This window comes from Helianthus annuus, chromosome 4, assembly GCF_002127325.2.
Source record: "Helianthus annuus cultivar XRQ/B chromosome 4, HanXRQr2.0-SUNRISE, whole genome shotgun sequence".
Lineage (NCBI taxonomy): Eukaryota > Viridiplantae > Streptophyta > Magnoliopsida > Asterales > Asteraceae > Helianthus > Helianthus annuus.
In genome coordinates this window covers 71,121,159-71,140,995 of record NC_035436.2, presented here as the reverse complement: position 1 = coordinate 71,140,995, position 19,837 = coordinate 71,121,159, and the positions used below count along the sequence as shown (strand labels likewise).

Below are 19,837 nucleotides of genomic sequence, written 5' to 3'. Positions count from 1 at the left end.
CAAGGCACTATACTCATTGTCCATAGCCTTACACCAAAGTGGGTCTTTAGAGGCTTGAAGATAAGTGTGTGGTTCAAGGGCGTGGGGTATAGGATGGAGGATGGTGGTGTTAACAAAATGAGAGTTATAGTAGTCAACAAACACAACGTAATATTTATAACCATCAATACCTCCGAGTAGAGAAGTTGTAATGGTTTGGAAATTACAAAGGAATTTTATCCAAATGGCAACTTGTGACATTTATTAATAGCAGATGATTGGCAATGTAAAGTAGAACTTGACAATGATTTAAAATAAAGACCAAGGTCTTTACAAAGAAGTTTAAAAGTATGAAAACATAGATGTCCAAGCTTATGATGCCTTTGGGTCCTTGAAGTTGATGAAGTAGCATTGACTTGAGGTAGTAGAGTTAAGCGATTAAGGTAGTAGCCATCACGGTTGTTCTCCCCCTGCATGAGGGGTGCCCCCGTTTTGAGATCCTTCACAAAAAAATGAAATGGAAAGAACTTAATAGATACGTTATTAGTCCGACATAGTTTAGCAACAGAGATCAAGTTCTTATGCAATTTAGGAACACACAAAATATTTGGTAAAGCTAATGGTTTTAATGAATTATAAATATGAGCTGAACCAATATGAGAAATAGAAAGGTTTGTACCATCACCTAAAACGATTCCATCAGATCCCCCATATTCAAAAAATAAACTAAAGGTCGATGGGCAAGAGGTGAGGTGTTGAGAAGCACCACTATCCATCATCCACTGTTGTGGTACGGGTGTTGGGTGGAAGGCAGATGAGACAGCTTTAGCGACGGGATTAGTAGAAGTTGTATTAAAAGATATATGATGGTCGTTCAAGAACTTAACAAGCTTCCGACAGTCAGGTATGTCATGCCCTTGAATATTGCAAAAATTGCAAAACATGGCGTTTCTGTTGGTTTGTGAGGAGTGTGTCGGTCGGTTGGTTGTTACACGATAAGGACTTTGGGAGGGCCGGAGTAGGAGCGTGGAGTGCGGGACTGATCATACGAGATTCTGGGTTGGGAGCGACCCAACTGCCATTGTGAAGCATTGGCAGTAGCAATGAGGGGAGTAGTAGATTCGGTTTACTTGAGAGACCGCTCAAAGTCAACTAGTTTGTCGTAGAGTTCCAGGTAAGAAGTAGGTTGTTCTCGTACCTTTAACGCAGCAGTGAGATAGTTGTCTTCCTCATCGAGTTGGCTGATGATATGAACCAGAAGATCTTTTTCATGAACTGGATTCTGAACTAGCGCCAACTCATCTGCGATGGACCGCATTTCGTTCAGGAATTCAGCAATCGGCCAGTTTCCCTTTGGGTTTTTAGCTAGTTTAGACTTCAATGAAATAATATGGGATCTAGATTTTCAAGCAAAACTGGATGTGAGGCGCTTCCAAGCCTCTTGGGGTAGAGGCAATAATCATTTGGATATCATCCGAGCATGAAGTGAGGATGGCGCTAAACAAAACTTGATCTTGACGATACCAAGTTGTGTAGGCTGGGTTGGTTTTTATGGCATCCTTTTCTATGATAGTTTGTGACAAGACATCAGTTTCACCTGTGAGAAAACATCTAGCCCAAGACCAATCAAGGTAGAGTGAACTTGACGCCTCCAAACTGAAAAAGCTTGAGATGTTAATTTGATAGGGAAGTGAGTTGTGGTAGTGACAAGAATAAGGTATTGTGAGGATGCCATGAATCTTGAAGGTGAGAGAAAAAAAATAGATGGATCGATTATACTCTTTCGAGTTTAGGAGCTCTGATTACCATATAACAATTGAATATGAATGGCTTGAATACACAGCCATCGATTTGCCTATTGTATAAACGAGTTTAAGTTCACATGTGTTACACGGGTTATATAAAAGAAATACTTCTTATAAATCTATTGATTTAATAATTTACATATAGATGTAGATGCTACTATCTTCAACGTTTCTATGTGTATATGATGTGCTAAAAGTGGTCCAATTAAACTAACTATTTTTAACCTAAACTAGACACGCTAAGTTTTAAATTTATAAACTAAGACTCTCTAAAACCTAGACCACACAACCGGCAAGTGTACCGGTCAATGCAGTATAGCCTAAGTAAGTCCGAGTATCGAACTCACGAGACTCAATTAAATTACACTAAGACTCTATCTAGACTAAGACTGACACAACTTAACTAAAAATCGTAAAATTGCAATTAAATATTAAACTAAATTAACTAGATTAATTAGACGCGAAGTTGGACGAAGACTTAACTCAGTGATGATGAAGGCTACCTAGGCTAGACTCATGTTTAACTAGGAATGGATTTCTATTCGTAATTAACGTGGTATGGAACCGGGATCTTTTAATGCTAAACCCTAAGAAATCCCTACTAAGACCTCCCGACCCTATTCAGGAAGAAACTTGTGAGACTCTACAAGGCTGTTACGACTACCGGTTGTCAGATTTCCTTACAGTCCTCTAACTTCTTGAAAAGTGCCCTAATATGACAATCTACCTTACAGCACGAAAGTCTAAGGCAACTATGGATTTTAACTTGGTTTAATAGACACGAGTATGATTAGGGAACTAAGACCGATTTCTTACAAAACTTAATCCTAGCTATATACCAAACCGAGACCTATTAATAACCTCGAGCCTTACAGCGACAAGATTAGTAGAATATCAAGTTTCAATAATCTTTTAATTACCGTTTCTAAGGCTATTGATCAATTCACCCAAAAATTACCCAAACCCGTGAGATTAGATAATTAACACGAACCTATTCTATGAAAGACATTCATCAAGATTCATGTGAAACGAGCAACTAATTGAAAATCAATACAAGATACGCATATACACTAAATTAAAGATTCCAAAGTCGTTTACTTTTCAAGAAAATTCATAAACCAACATTATTAACAAATAAAAATCCAATCTTTGTCAAACAATCGACATTAGTCTAGGCAGTTTAAAGTGTTTAGCCAAAAAACATGGTCTTAAAAATCAAAACACAAAGTCTCAAACAAGAATTCATCGATATCAAACAAGAAAAATAGAAAACTAAAGAAATCGAGTAGAAAAACCCGTTAATTCCTTGCTCTCCAAGCTTTCCGTTCGATCCTGATGATTCTTGACCTTTGTCCCTCGCAAAAGTGGCTCTCAAAAATCGTCCAAGATGGCTCCGTTGTGCGTCCCTTCTTCTCGTCTTATGTTGATATATCGTCTCTGATGTCAATTCGTCCCCACTTAAATAAGATTCCTAGGGTTAGACATGTTATAAGATAATTGTGTCAAAGCCCACTATCACGAAAATCATGTAAGTGATGGGCTGACACCCTTTTTTCGGCCCATGTTTCTTGTGATTGTCTTTTGGCGGGCCACAATTCAAATGAATGTATCCTCCACCTCAATAATATATGCAGCCTTTTCAAAATATTATTGACAGCACCTTATTTTTTTTTCTTTTATATTCCCTGCCGTATATGTAGAAAACATTAGAATATGATTTTTCTTTTTTTGCATTCATCCACAGCCCTTAGTAATAATATTGATGTAACCTTAGCAGCCCAAACTTCATACGGTCCAACACCAATGGACTCAAATTATAAAACTATGTGTGTCTAGCCTTTTCTCTCGATCCGAATATGTATATTTTGTAGCAGTTCCCAAACTTATAAAATAGAGATAGTGGCCTCAGCCCACTCACAGAAAATAGCTGTAATTTTACTTTAGTCACTGGCACCCCACTCTGCCCAACTGGCTGGTTATTTCCATATTACTCGTTTTTGCTCCATTTGCACCAGGACCTGTCCCAACACCAAATAATATAATATAACACTAAACTAAATAAAAACTATATAAAAGTTATACAATTTACATGGGACAAATATGTGTATTTTACCCTACATCAGTATACTATAGCCATTGTGTCTTCAAAGATCTTTAAAATCACCATGATTTAATCGTTTTACACTACCACATTGTGGTTTTTTGATCAAACCTCAGTTCCTAAGTCGGCCAGTAATGAAAGTCCTGCTTCAACGTTAGCATGTGTGGCTTGCCGCTTAGATTCACTACTTTTAGGTGAACAAATACACCATTTTTTATTTCCTACTTACAACATCATATATGAACTCTATCACAATGTTATAAAAGATAAATAAAAACTTGGATAGTTGGATGCATTAATGTACCTTTGTTACATTAGTGAAGAATTCCAAATAAGTTAAAATGGTCAGAACTTCTCAAGAGACTGATGTACCAAGTGCCTACGATCATTCTCTTAATACTTTAAGCACCATTGTTTGTTTCTAGTGCTTAGCCCTACAAAGTCCAATCCCTTAAGCACCATTGGCTGATAAGGCATCATTAGGTGTTTCTGCGTTTGCCATAGCCTCTTTAAAAACCACCAAAAAGCAGCGCATCATTTCAAAACTCTATAGTTTATACTACATGTGTGGAAATTTCTGACATAACATGAAAATAATCAGTTTTTGGGTTGCCATTTAATATTTTTAATAATTATCATCAGTTTTGTGACAGGGTCCATATCTTTTATAACATTATGACAACATAATAATTAAGCCCCAAATTAAATATAAATAAAAGATTAACTTAGACAAAAAGTAAATAGAAAATAAACGAAATTATAATATTTTTCTTTGCAACATGGCAATCCATTTCTTCCTTTTCTACACATGAACTTCCACATTAACAAGAAAAGAATTACACTTCCCAACCAATTTCTCATTTCAACGAAATAAGATTCTATTTTATGTAGCGAGCAGACAGAGCATACAAAGCCGATTCCTCTAAATCAAATTGAACAAACCCAAAACCCTCAAATCCATTTTGGGGTGTTTGACTTGTTTCTTTCATCCTAAAGCGCCTCAAATCAAATCAATAAATGAAAAAAAACAAAGAGAAATAAAATCAGTGAATTGTTATAATAAAATCAAATTGCAATTCCTCATATCATCATTTTCACCATTGAGGAAAAAAGCCTAATTCTAGCTTTTGTTTTTCCTCTGAATTAAAATAAAAAACCCTAAAAACATATAATAAATGCATGAATCACAAATGTAATTAAACCTTGAATGAAAAGAACGATCAATTCGTGCTAATAAATTAGAAAGACAAAGATAATTCTTAAACTTTAAAAAACTGCATTAAGAACATAGATCATTCATGAAATAAGCACAAAACAAACATAAATGTTCAAAACAAAATCGAAATCATAGAAAGCAAGAGATGGAGTAGTTACAAGAGTAAATCGCCACTGGGAAATCGAAGAAAGATAGGATTTGTGATTTGCAATCACATTAAAAAGGAAACAGTTTAGGAGAAAAGGAAAGTCCAATTTCTTTAATTTTCGATTTAATTAAAGGATGAGAAAAGAAGCTTGAGTTTTCCCTCCTAAATGCAATTAAGGTGGCCTAAGAAGATGCCAAGTGGCGTATAGTTATTTTGCTTTATTATATAGGATAGCCAAGACTTTACAAAATTACCGGAATAATTATAGGGCTATATATGGTAAATAATAATAGCCATCTACACAATCTTGAAGATATTCTATACATTTGAATTTGAAGTCTAATTATTTTGTGTAGCTATCCGTAATATTTCGTTCTTCATATTCTTTCCATGTGATTTCTCTAAATCTCTAATCTCAAACTAAATATATAAAATCAAGTTTGTCGGCAGAGAAAAGGATATAAAGAACAAAAACAATTAAAAAGAGATCAATTACAAAAAAAAAAAACAAACAAAACGGAGTCATGATTTGTTATTTAAATTGTTACTAAGTCATCATGTATTACTTATATTTGCCAATGAATATTCTACGTGTCAACCAAAACATCACACAAATTTATTTACGTCTGGGAAGAGCCGATGTCTTTGAAATGAATATATATATATATATATATGTGTGTGTGTGTGTGTGTGTGTATGTGTGTGTGTGTGTGTGGTCGTGGTTGTGTTCAGGTTAACATATTTAACCCGCCAACGTGAAATCCTTCGACCCATAAATGCAACAAGTTGACATGTTTAAGTTGCATATAAAAATATGTGCTTTATAAGATAATTAATTTAAAAAAATACATTGCTAAATCATGAGCAACATGCTCATAGAGAGAGTTCTGAACTCAACTATCTTCTCTAGGTTTTGGTAATTCTTGGTGATTACTGTACTTTCTTTGTAGTGAAGAACTCCTTCGTGTAAAGAGTGAATGCTTATGCATTTTCCTTAACTTTGACCCAAAAAGTATGGATTTAAAAGGAACCCTTGAGCTAGTGTTGGACTTGTTTTTCTGACCTACTTCTTCATCCAACCTTGATAAAGTCTTCTCTATATTAAACTGTAACATTCTTACCCTGTCAGATGCCTCTCTAAGCTCATTTAAAACCTTAACATTCTCTTGCTTCATGTTAAGAACTTCTCCTTGAAACTTTGCAGCTTGATACTTATTAAGTGGTGCATTCGTAGTTTCGGATTCCGAAACATCACTAGTCAAGTCTGATAATTCATTTTGAATATCAGAAAGTGATACTAATCTATGTTGCAGATCATCTTCTAATAATTCACTCTTTTCCAACCATAAAACTACTTCTGTTTGCATGTCGCGCATATGTCGATATAATGGTCGGATATCGAAAGAAATAGATGAATGATGATGATGATGAAGTAAGTGTTTATAGCTACTACCATGTTCATGTTTCTTTTCTTTCATTTGTGTTATCTCTTGTACTAAATCATGGAATGAATCCTGAAACCTATTGATTTGATGATACGAGGTACTAAACCTTAACCATAACTCTAAGTTTTCTTTTCGTAAACCTTCGATTTCTCTGCGAATCTCCCCTTCAATCTCTAGAATTTCATGACCCTTATCTGAACCATAGGTGATACTCCTTTGTTTAGTAGTGTCTGGAGTTTCCTGTAGTTCATGATCTGTAAAATCATCAAAATAATTCAGAGCTTTTGTTAGTTCAAAGTCTAAAGTTTCGCCAGGTTCTTTGCTTCTTTGTGATCCTCCATCAACCAAGTCTCTAGCTTTATGTACTTCAAAATGTGTAGTTTCAACAAGTTCTTCTATTCGGTACGTACCTTCATCAGTAGCATTCGAAGTTTTTGTTAGGTTAATGTCTCTAGGTTCATCAACCATATCTGAAGTTGTTAGTTCAATGTTTATTGTTTCATCAAGTTCATGATTTTGTATGTTTGTTTCCAACAGTTTTATTTTTTCATATAAGGATCTTATCTCAGCATCTTTTGAGTCATTTGCCTTTCTCAAAATCTTCATCTCCACAGCAGATTTGAAACTTCTTGCGCGGTTCCTCTTTTCAGTTTCATTGAGCTTCTGTTTTACTTCTTTGAAGTTTTTCAATGTTGATGTGTACTCTTCCAGTAACATTTTCTCTCTATCCTCTATACCATGTGAGAATAATAGATTCCACTTGGTTTCATCTTCTTCACTATTGCAATAAATATCTTGGTCTTTTCTTATGACCAGGCTTTCTGTAAATGCTAGATGTTCACCTTCATCAACTTCATCTAATTTCTCATTAGGTTTCTTTACGAAACCCTCTAACTCACCACTCTCTTTCCCTTGATTCTCTTTTTCTTCTATTCTTAGGTTTTTGGAGTCGAAGGTCTCGGTGGGAGCAACATGTTTATCTTCTAGAATATGGGATATGTTTGTTTGCTTTTCTTCTACTAATTTTGGAACTTTTTGAGTTTTTTCAATTTCCATCCCCTCATCTTCTTGATTTTGTTCATCTGGTTTTGCAATTAGAATATCCTTAGACAAGTTATCAAGACTAATGCTTGCCTCATCGAAACTAGTTTCCAACTTCGCATTTTGTACTTTGATTTGTTTATCAAGCATCTGAACTCTCTGTAGTTCTTCTTCTAGCTTCTTGATCTTGATGCTCATGTTAATTGATTCATCAACAAGGTTATTATTTTCTTGTTCTAAGCTTTGTACTTTCTCATGAAGCTCATTGATTTCAAATCGCAACCTCATTACCAACGCGGTTTGAGATGACAAATCTGTTTCCAAAGTGATCACCTTATCAACAAGTTGTTCAGTTTTATCAGCAACTTCAGATATGGTGATTACTTCAACTGTTCCAAGAATATCTTCTTTAGTCTTTTCTTCTTTATCTTTGATATTTTTAGATTCTTTTTTATTAAACTGTTCTTCATCATTGCCTTCTGATTTCCCCACATTTAGATCATTAGCATGCTCTTGATGAACCAATGCACTGTTTTCTTCAAAACTTTTCAACTTTTTCTCCTCTATCTTTGTTTTTTTATCCTTAACATGTTCACTTGTTTGTTCCAAGTTCTTCAGGTCTTCATTATTGTTATTCTGTGCGATTAACGCTTCAAATTTCTTCCTAATATCATCAACCCTTTGGTGTTCCACAACTGCTTCGGCCTTATAGCGTTTTTGCTTACATTTTAACTTATCCAGGTTATCCTTGCACATCTTTAATGCAGAAGATGACATTAGAACTTGTGCATCTTGATCATCGATCGCCTCGCCTACTGCAAACTCATGTTGCAAATTGCTAATCTTAGTATGCATCTCATTAATCTGGTTTTCGATTTCCCAATACTTAGATAATGCGCTTTCGTATGAACTCCTTACAAACTCTTTTTCTGTCTGAAACCCTAATATTTCCTTTTGAAGCTTCTCGATTTCGTCTACTGCTTTATCTTTGCTCAATCCAGAGCTTTTGGAAACCCTAGAAGCATTTTCATCGACACCTATTTTCACTAGTCCTTTTTTGGACATCATCATTGTGGGAGTTTTAGATTTTTTCTTGAGCATGCCTTGAACAACACTTTCCATTTTTGGAAGGTGATTTTGTTTTGGTGGCAATGGCAATGGTGCTGGCACATGTGAATTTGTAGTGACTATGTTCTCATATTCATCAGAATTTGATGTGAAATCTTCATATTCCTCGTCATCAATCGACATTTGAACCCTTTCGGGAAAGATCATTGCAATGGTTCGATTCGCACTTTGTAGATCCTTTGACAAATGATCATATCTTTCGGCTAAAGCACGGTATCCTCGAAAAGTGTCTTCCACAAAGTTTACAAGCTCGGGCCTTTTCCTGTAATACTGTTCTGCCCTAACCCTGAAGGAGTCTCCATCCTCGGTGATAATTTTGAGTATGTATTCTACCTTTTCTTCCATATCTGTGGTCCAGCATATAAACATATCAAACATAATGCATCAATGAAACCATTTGAAGATTATTTTCATCGATTTTAATTGGTAATAGGGGTGTAAACAAGCCAAGCCGGAGCACCCTTACAATTTGATCAAGATAATGTTCAACTAAGCTAGAGCTCCGCTCATTTCATAAACGAGAGCTTGAGCTCAACTGGTTTCGAGCTCGAGATCGGCTTGTGAGTAATTTAAAAGCTTGAGCTTGGATCATTTATTATTTATAAATACATATATATATATATATAATTATTTCTTTATATTAGAGGTAATATATATTATTTAGTTATTTCTAATAACTTTATATAATTTAATAATTGTTATGTAAATAAATATTTAATATTTTAAAAAAAAGTTAAAGAACTGATAAGTTCGTTTAGGCTCGTGGATATCGTTAGCAACTAATATCATTTTTTATGGGATATGGTATGCCAAATGCGTAAGATACCGTCGTTATAATAGAAAGAAAACCTTATAAAATGTACCTTGGATATTCTGGTCTAACCATTTCGATTGTTTGGTCCTGATGTGGCTTGCCCACCACCATGAATATGCATTTCTTGATGCTCTTGACAACATCGTGTTGTTAATCTTCAACTGAGCTCCCGAATGAACAGGTACAACCATCTCTTATTAGGCCAAACCTAGGATCTTCATGTTACTTTTTTGTAATTGGTACCATTCAAGATTTATAAGAAAAAGTATTGGTACGATAATGTGTAGGTGTTTAAATGGTTGATCTGGTCATGTTGTTGGTATTCAACGAGTTTCAAGAAGAGTAAAAGATGACGTTTTTACAGGGTTGAGAAATGGTTGATCTTTGCTGAGATATTAATGGAGAGCATAGTGAGGTTGAATCATTCATGAGCAAAAACGTAGGAAACAATCCACAAATTTATTTCCCATTTGGCATTTCATGAGCATATTAAGTACCATTTGCATCTAAAACAAAGGAGTGTGAAACGAATGGACCATATTGTTGCTATTTAAGAAGAATATTGAAATGAGAGCTATTAGATTATATGGGGTAATGATAAGTTAAAAAGACAATTTCGCTTAAGAGTGTTAAAAGACAAAATTAGGCATGGTATGTATTTAATTTTTTAGGCATATTGTTAAATTGCTAAAAGCTTGAGAGAAGTTTTTTCTTTTGTCACCCGTTAGAAGGTGGTGTTTGGGTGTCTGAAGGGCTTCTATGCACAGGATTTTTTTACTGTTATCCTGATTGAAGGGTTGGGATAATGCATGTATGTAGTAGAATACAGAGCCATTCTCAAATATCGGTTGATGATCCCTATGTACCCGGAAGATGAAACACGTCTGATATGTCGTAAAGCTTGTATGGATAAATACCGGGAGCACGCAGTCCATTGTAAAGAGCTCTCTGAGTTCAAATATTGGCATGACTGGGCACGGGATGTTTTGTGAGACATCATGAGAAGAGCTGAGATTTCTACTAAGAAAGAGACTCCTGTAAATTTCCTCACGGGCCAACGGAGATCTACTCTGCGACCAGCGGATCTGCTCGTCTTTGGCTGGGCTGGGGGGAAACATGCTTGTGTGGACCTCACAGGGGTTTCCACTTTAGTTGGTTTAAGGGAAAATGGGTTTGTAGTTGGGCAAGCATCTAGAAAAGCAAAATCAAAGAAAGTAGATAACCACGCTAAAGTTTGCGCAGAGAACCAACATGTGTTTGTCCCTTTTGCTTTTGATACCTTTGGCTCCCTAGCAACAGAAGCTATCCACTTTTTGACTATGGTCTAACGGGTCATCCACAACAATTGTTCATCCCGGGGGAGGGGGGGGGCAGGGGTTTGTCTTTGTAAGGTTAGGGTTTGCAATTCAGAAAGGGCTGACGGCGCAACTTGTTGCCCGTCTACTTTCTGTTTTGATGTAACTTGACAAATTTTTTAGTGAAATAAATTTTGTCAAAAAAAAATCATAGTGTTTTAAGTTTTTGGTGCCGGTATCCTTGTAAAACCTATACGTAAGTAATTATTATTAATTTTATTATTAATATTCCTATTATAACTTTGTTAATAATAACTAGATTTGTTGACATCGCGCGTTACGGTGAACGGAGCAAATGATAATGTTAAACAAACGTTATTTAAAAATAAAGCATATTGTTTAAAAAAGCAAAACCAACAGAACAGGTTTAGTTTATTATCGTTCCGTAAAATGATACCAAATAAATACTTTATTTTCAATACAACTTTATTTTTAATAACACTTATATCAGAATGTCAAGAGGAAAAAAAAATAACTTATTTTTTTTTAAGATTAACGAAAGCAAGTTATTAAAGAAATATTAAATAAATTGATAAAGACAATATAATTTAGAGAAAAAGATTATGTAAAACAAAACTTAAATGGCAAAAAGAATATGATTTTAAAATAGAAAATTAGAAAATACGTTAAAAGTAAATAAATGAGAAAAAGAACAAATGATGAAGTGACATGTGGCATGATGAAGTGACATGTGGCATGTATTAGTATTCATAAGCTTCCTTTATTAATATTTAGGGTAATATTATAATAAAATATTAAAAATATAAATATTAAAAAAAGGTATATCTTATATAAATTTTGAAATTATTATTTATCATCTTTTATCAACAATATATTCACATACTAGCTTAAGACCTCGTGTGTTACACGGGTGGCCTAAAAGAAAATATATTACTTAAGGGTGTTTACATAAATCTTTTATTGAAAGATTTGTTTCGGTATATATTCATTTGGTATCACCGCGAACTCATCAAGACACGCAACATAATTACTGAAACACAATAGTTTGATATATTCAAAGGCTCATACATTGTTGACGTAAATATTTTAATTATATATACGTTGAAAGATTAACGGGAATGACAGAGAGTACATCAAATAATTGAAATACATGAATACAACAAATAATCACAACTCATTGAAGATCTCTTTATAAACAACATTAGTTGTTTTATTCGTAGGTTTGCATTGTTAAGTATTAGTAGCTTGACTCGATCTCGTGTTTTAACCCTTGATAAAGCTACGTACAATTGACCATGTGTGAAAACGGGTTGTCTTAAGTACAAACCAACTCTTGAAAGCGACCGTCCCTGTCTTTTGATGGCGACCGACCCAAATGTAAAGTCTTTTAAATTTTATAGTAGAAGTGCAAAAACAATTTGGTACAAAAGCTTTAAATAAAAAACTGAAATCATTATATAACCCGATTATTCCCACCTTTTTCATACGTGACCATACCCACCATGTATAGATTTCAACTCAGTCATACCCAAGTTGAACATTCCAAAAAAATAAAATAAAAATAAGACCTATATACCTGAAAGAAAAAAAAAAGAAAAAAAAACCTAGGTTAGAGACCTGTGTGGTATGCAGGTTGGGTAGAAAAAAAGTATTAAATTAAGAAAAAATATAATAAACAAATATACGATATACGTCCGACCAATGAGTTTAATCCCCTAACCTCAAAAACCATCAACCTGTCAACCCTATACGGTTGACACCGATTGCTTGTCATATTACGTTGTTCTTGCTATAACAAAGGATCTCTTTCAAGTTCGTGAAACTATTTGATGCGCATTCAACGACTTTTTATACAATCCATCATCCAATCACATTTCTCATAAATATCTCTTCAAATTAACATCACACAAAAGATTTCAAAACACATTCTACAATATTTAAATATAATAATATTGATAACAATCAACAAAACACATTCTACAATATTTAAGTATAATAATATTGATAACAATCAACAAACATTAAGACTGAAAATAATAATAATAATAACAATAATAAAGAAAATGAGCATGGAAAAAATACTTGAATGTAGACCATAAAAAACTTACAACTATGTTTAGGGATAATGAATATGGAAATATGCTATATTTATCAATTACAACAGCAACGTTAGTAAGTTGCAGAAAGACTACAACAAAACAAAACCCCAAGGTACCATACAACCCTAAACAAAAAAAAGAACAATAGAATAGAAAACAAAACACACAGCCTACTCAAAACTTACAGTCTGTACCGGTGTTGTTTGGCCGGTATCAGTTAGTTCGTTACGACCCTGGTATGGTTCCGCAGCGCGTATGTTTGCCATAAAATGTAGCATAGAATATAGATCTTTTATCGACATTGGCAGGTCCTTTGGAAAGTCAATTCATACAGCGCCTCCGCCACAACACGTATTGTATTTCAGTCTACTCTTTTAAGGGGACAATTTCAGCCGCTCTTCATACAAAAAAATAGAATCTTTACAGTACTCACAAACATTAGTACCTCCCAAATCAATATGCGCTCGGGTAGGCATAGGTACGCTCGGGTAATTGCATTTAGATAAATAAATGGTCAGACAAAATATCATGACATAAATGTGTGTGTATTTTGGCTTACCGTGCAGATTATTTTGAGGCCCAGACCAAACCGGCCTGTCTTGTACTAAAGAGTCTCTTTTTGCACGAACATAAGAACCAAAACTGTTCGCATAATCACGTTGACTAAAAACTGTAAGAAAGTCGTAAGAGTTATAGCTGCCTTCCAGTTAATGGACTCATTGTTTCTTGTGATGCCGAACACTCCTGGTCCCACCTCATCAAACACCATTTTTGCCTAAACAACAAAAATAATGCATCAGACTAAGTATTGAGGTTATTAGCATGTGAAACTTTTCATACTTGTGTAACCATTCAATCAATTTAATTGTAATCTACCATAGAGCTCAATTACAATATCAAAAGTAAAAAACATGTGTGACTTTAAAAGTGAAAAAAAAACCAGAACCAATAACAAAGTAACCATTTACTACCCCTGCACAGCCTTAGCCATTCCAAATGCGGCTGCAGATGTTAAGGCTCCAATCACAACCGTTTGCCCGGCACTCCAAACTGGTAATACCAAAAAACTAAAGTACACATATATTAGGGTTTACCACAAAGAACTTTAGGAGGATCAAACTAATCGGACAAAAAGACTGAACAACTTGCAGGGCTAATCCATTGTACCAGTACTCCTCCATGTCTCCTCATTGTCATACAGAAAACGTTAAAAACATGTATCAGTAATTCAATTTGTATAAATCATCTTGTTGTCTAGAAATCCAGGTTTTAAATACAAAAAATACCCCTGGCTGTTCCCTATGTCGCTTCAGCCGGCAGTTCACCCTAGACGCAACCATACTCATTCACTGAATGTCTCGTTTGAACCATTGAACTATAAGAATTTAAATAAAAAATAAAAGATCAGTTCAAATCGTCACAACCGACTCTTCAAACTACTAAGCCACCCTTTCTGGTTTAGTTTGTTATTTTCTAAAACCATATTTAACTATTTAGTCTATTTTTTTTTCAAAAATGATTGAACCGAAGCATTATCATCTTTTTACGTCGAACTTATATGCACCTCTTCAGGTTAGTTTTCTTTAAACACATAAACGGCTTTCATACCTTTAATTTCACTATGCGCGAACCCCAACTCGTGATCCTTCTCTGCAATACAATACAAACCTACCCAAAACATCAGTCAGCTCATTTCGCACTCGTTCTTAACTGAATGAAACAACTAAACTACCACAAACTTACCTTTCATGTGGTTACACAGTCACCAAAACATACAAAAAAATGTTATTTAACAATTCAAAAAAAGAATTAGCACATGTTTTCTAATAACATAATCAAAAGAAAGGATTAGCACATAATCGTGTCGTGTTTACGGGTCGTGTAAAAATTTACACCCCTAAAAGGTCGTCCAAAGTCTATTTTTAATGCATAAAACCTTCAAAAACAATTTTAAAAATAGATTATTGCTGAACTAATATATTTTTTTTCAATCGTGTTTGATGCACTAATTACTTGTTATAAAAAATGGATAAAATGGGTTTGCGTCAACCCAACCCAGCCCATTTTGACCCATACAAAAGTCAACCCATTTTGACCCATTTAAGACTTGAAGAGGAGAAACAGAACATAAGAACATTTTGGTACTTACAACCATATGAGGCATGAACCTGCCATAATAGCTGACATTACGCCTAATCCTAGCCCGAATTTTCCTTTCCAGAACCGGGTCAAACCCGTCATACAACCGCTACTGCTCATCAATCTCCTGCCGGGTGCTAGTAATAACCACCTCAGATGAATCAATACTCGATTCTTCCGCCTCTATCCTCCGCATGATTTTGTACGTAGTGTTAATTTCATCTTTCGTTAATCTTCCTTGTCTCAAAAGTTGTTCCAACTTATCTCGACCAAGCGAATGACCCGTGAAAAGCATTGGTATGTTTAAAGCACCGGATAACCGGCCCGCTGAGTCACCAGCATCCGTATAATGACCGTGAATCGTGAATCGCAACGGGCCATACTGGGTGCCCACTGTTTAGCTGCTCGCCTAAAACTTTCGACATTTGCATTACGTTGAGATATTCTGCTCTGACTCGTAACAACTTCTTCAAGTAAAATAACCTAAAAAAAGACAAACAGTTTAAAAGTTCAACAAATATGAAGTAGAATATTTCTTATGAGAGGAAAGAATGTGCACCATATTGATATGCGACAGCAGTATGCATTCCAATGCACTGATGGCCTTCTGACCCATGAACCGAAAATAATAATACTGAAGGAAGAAGAATGATTTGCATATAAGTTTAAAACATATAACCTATGTGTGCCACAATCAACTTAAGTTTATTTCGCTTACAAATGTCTGATACTTTGTCAGAATTCAAAAGTAGTTATAATGCATTATTATCCGAAACTGAACAATAGAGGTGGCAAAATAGGGAGGTTGAGTAACGCCTCAACACCAAAAACTTTATATTTTTCTGGCATAGGTTGAAACAGACCCGACCATGTTTTGTTGACCCAGAAAGCTTAACCATTTTTATAAGCAATCAATAATAATATAACTTGTCGAATAACTTGGTTCAGAAGAAGGTTTTATCTAAATATTTTTTATTTTATATGTTTGACCCGTTAGAGATATACCAGTTGAAATTGCCACCTCGAGTAAAATCTTGAAAGTAGAAAACTGACTGCGAATTCAAAGAAAACCCTAACTTCTCATATATTGATTAAAAAGCGTCATGCATTGTCCAAAGCGACAAAACCAGGTTAACTTACATATTGTGAATACTTGTATTAACCTTGACCAGCAAAATACTCCATCCTATGGCTATACCCAGCCATTGTCGGCCCACCAACACCACTTTCCTTCCATTCCCACTCCCCGTAACCCTTCCCCTTCTTTCCACCACTCTATTCATTTTGTCCTTAAAGTTATCGTCAATAACTTCATGTCCATTGCTCCTTTTACCCTCACCAAATCATTGCTCGTATTCATCGATATCTCCACAAACCCTGTAAGTATTCACACCGATAGTTAACAACGTTAAAAGATGGTGTCACTCGCACTACTCAAAATATGATTTCCATAAATAGTTATTTACCCACATAAATATTTATTTACCCTCGGTCTTCCTGTCCAGATCTTGAATCTTCTTGATGCATCCTCGGCAGTGTAATGGTATCTTCAACACCGTTGTCATCACCTGATTCATCGAAAAAATCACACAACAATTATCAATAAAAACTAATTATTCAAAAGTAGCTCACCGTTGATGCATAACTTAGCAGAAGAGCTAACTTTTTTTGTGTGCACTCTCGTCTTTCACGGCAACAAACACCATCGTTATATAAAAAATCTGTGACAATAATATATTTATGGTATTCTTATAAGTATTAAAATTAAAAAGAACGTAAGGGTGATATATGACCTTGTGCAATTTATCTGAGAATGTGAATGCCTCTTGTATTTGTCGTCTTGCCCTGCAAAGTGGGTTATAAGAGTGACAATAAATTAACTTATTTGGTAAAACAAATATGGAATTAACGAAGAGTGGTAGTAGTATATCACATAAAAAAGTCGGTAATACAGTCAGGATGTAGAGTGTTCCTGTACCTGTGTTTTAATAAAAAAAATCAACCATGAGATAAACTTAGGGGAAAAAAGTTAGATACAATAGTATATAATAACAACTGGATAGTGTTGTGGGGGTGAATAAGCAACTCCCAAATGACTTAGTGTACTCTCTAATGTGCATATAATCTTGAATAAGCAATCGAAGTGTATGCACGCTATATACAACAACCAATTTAGATACATTACTATACTAATATTTGGTTGTTGCGAAGTACGGGTAGAAGAAAAATACCAAATTCATAGTCGCTGATTAAAGTTTAAACTAAGAAAGCCTATATAGCTAGGGCCGATTAAGCTTGTCTTAATTCATGCTTTTAATTAGCTGATGTCAAGTAACTCACGTATCATTTGACTTGTTTACATCCATGTGTTATCATCCGGACTTGCTGTTCATGGAGAAGCCACTTTTAAAACGTAAAAAAAGACCCCGTTTATATCCCAAAAAACCCATCATTTAGAAAGATCTCAAAATAACCCCATTTATTGAGAAAGAAATCCTCACCAAACTTCAGAAGACAACTCAACCTCCGGACATCGGATACAACAAACCCCCGGACAAAAGTCGGAGTCTTAACATTATATCGCGGTCATTCGTTAAAGCTATAAATAACAATTTTATCTCCTTCATAAGTGCAGCCTCATGGTCACCACTTCAATATCTCACTCTAATCAATATTATACCTGGTGTAGGAGTTGTTAATCAATTTCAAATAACTGTAATTCATTCGAGAGCCTGGCTCGATTCAACAGACATAAGAAACTATCAGATTCGACTTTACACTCGCCTATACCCTGTTCGATCAAATGCGTAAGAGGAGCGTGGTTCATCTGAATAGTTGGTGATGCTGCTTAATTTTCACAATAAAATTAGGCATAATATTCAGAATACAAATTCATGAAATTCCTACTGCTCGATACTTGTAAAGCATAGCATTTTTTTCAATCAAAAAGCAAACAGTTACAAACCATATATCGATCGTGAGGAAAAAAGGAAAGTCGTTACTTGCCAGCCTTAGGTTCTTCTTTAATTTCCTCCGCACTACTCCCCTACATAAAACCAACATTGCAATTGATAGTTGATACATAGATAGCAAGAACCCATTATAGTTAAAGTTCCAACCGAAAGAAAAAAGCCAACCTGCAAGTCGTAAGTCCACAACGTGAGGTTATCGCGAAGAAGCTGCATAATCAGGGGGTTGTCCTTGTAAGAATCCTCTCCTAGGGTATCCAGTTCTGTAGTTGCTTCATCAAAATCCTAGCAGATCACAAATCAAACACCAGCCAACTTCAAACATCCATAATAACAATGACTAATCTCTGAGTGATTTTATAAATATATAAAAAGGTCACAATGTAAATGCTTTCGTTTTCTCAAATCCGACCCGAAAACAATTAAAAGAGTGTGCTTTGTTCAAACCAAAATTATAATTCCTCTTTTTCATAACTCTTTTTACCGAAATAGTTGTTTAATCAGATCATCATCGTAGGAAGCATACAAAATCAGTTTACCTGTAATAACGACAAAAGAAAGGCAAATCGCAATTCACAATCAACAAACTAAAATTTCAAATCAAAACATTAATATGAACCACTTACCAAAACATAGCAGATTCTGTTAGATTCGAAGCAGTGGGCGACTGGTCTCCAACATACGCTAAATTTCCTTCTAATTGTCAAAAATCTCTTCCGCTCCGCCATCTTATTCCATCTCTCTGCAACCTGAGTTCTAAAGAAAAGGGCAAAATCCTGAAAGAATATATCATAGTACAGTCTTTAAAACAGGTTAAGCCATTCAGATAACTGAGCCGCAACGATTAGTGATTTAGGGGTTGAAAAGCTCTCAGCAATTCTAATCAACTCATTTGACCGATCAATCTCATCCTCAAAATCATCAACAAATCATAACGACTGAGAATAAGGGTCGGTGATTGGAAGATGACTAAAACAAAAAGGGGAAAAACATCAGACAAATTGGGCAACGTACCTATTAAATTCGATTGAAAAACAAAGAGCATATCTACAATCTTCAACAAAACCCAATCAATTTTAAGATTAGAACAAAATATTGGCTATGAAAGGAGACGAAGATGAGAGAAACATGAGACCATAAGGAGAATGAAACGCCGATTTTAGGGTTTTTGATTTGGAAACAAAGCGTGGAATGAAAGGATTTAATAATTATGGAAATATGTTTTAGATTGAAGAGAGAAGGGCGAGGATTGATAAGCCGCGTGAAGTTAATGCATAGAAAATGAATAGTCCGCCTTTGGATGAATTCTCAGCCTTTTGAGCAATGCCACATCATCAAAATGATTGGCTAAGATTAAACCTTGTGGCTTAAGAGAATTCATTTAGTATAATAGATAGATATGGTAGGCAATTCTATGGTAGTTACCAACGATTTCCGTGCTACAAAATGGCCAAGGAATTCGTTGCAATGTATTATTCGATTAATTCTATTATATATAAAGTCATATTAAGCCATAACATGTCATTTTCTTTTTACAAACACTGATATGTGCTAGTGATTATCGACGGGTTGTTATGATTTCCACTTTAATTGGGCATTGAAGGGCTTATTTGGGTTGGGTTGTTAAGTGTGATGTT

The 19,837-nt window shown here is 34.9% G+C and overlaps 2 protein-coding genes and 1 long non-coding RNA gene across 8 annotated transcripts; all 3 read right to left on the bottom strand.

The window, feature by feature from the left end:
• Positions 1-6,142: 6,142 nt before the first annotated feature.
• LOC110933650 (protein NETWORKED 2A) lies at positions 6,143-9,208 on the bottom strand. The gene has a single exon (XM_022176862.1). The coding sequence runs from the start codon at positions 9,206-9,208 to the stop codon at positions 6,143-6,145; it is 3,066 nt and encodes a 1,021-aa protein (XP_022032554.1).
• Positions 9,209-13,077: 3,869 nt separating this feature from the next.
• Positions 13,078-17,214, bottom strand: LOC118491317. 6 transcript variants are annotated; one of them, XR_004891265.1, is made up of 10 exons: positions 17,165-17,214; positions 17,025-17,076; positions 16,864-16,952; positions 16,718-16,799; positions 16,372-16,608; positions 15,791-15,865; positions 15,242-15,714; positions 14,701-14,760; positions 14,379-14,467; positions 13,078-14,275 (listed from the first exon to the last, which is right to left on the bottom strand). It is a non-coding gene; the product is annotated as an uncharacterized LOC118491317 (long non-coding RNA). The 6 variants fall into 6 exon arrangements; XR_004891264.1 differs by having other exon boundaries at positions 13,078-13,489; positions 13,652-14,467; positions 14,701-15,714; XR_004891266.1 differs by having other exon boundaries at positions 13,078-13,867; positions 14,064-14,467; positions 14,701-15,714.
• Positions 17,215-17,223: 9 nt separating this feature from the next.
• LOC118491316 (14-3-3-like protein) lies at positions 17,224-19,449 on the bottom strand. Its single transcript, XM_035988973.1, has 4 exons — positions 19,215-19,449; positions 18,827-18,976; positions 18,369-18,485; positions 17,224-18,277 (listed from the first exon to the last, which is right to left on the bottom strand). The coding sequence occupies exons 2-4, from the start codon at positions 18,926-18,928 to the stop codon at positions 18,230-18,232; spliced, it is 267 nt and encodes an 88-aa protein (XP_035844866.1). The 5' UTR covers positions 18,929-18,976; positions 19,215-19,449; the 3' UTR covers positions 17,224-18,229.
• Between the last annotated feature and the right edge of the window lie 388 nt (positions 19,450-19,837).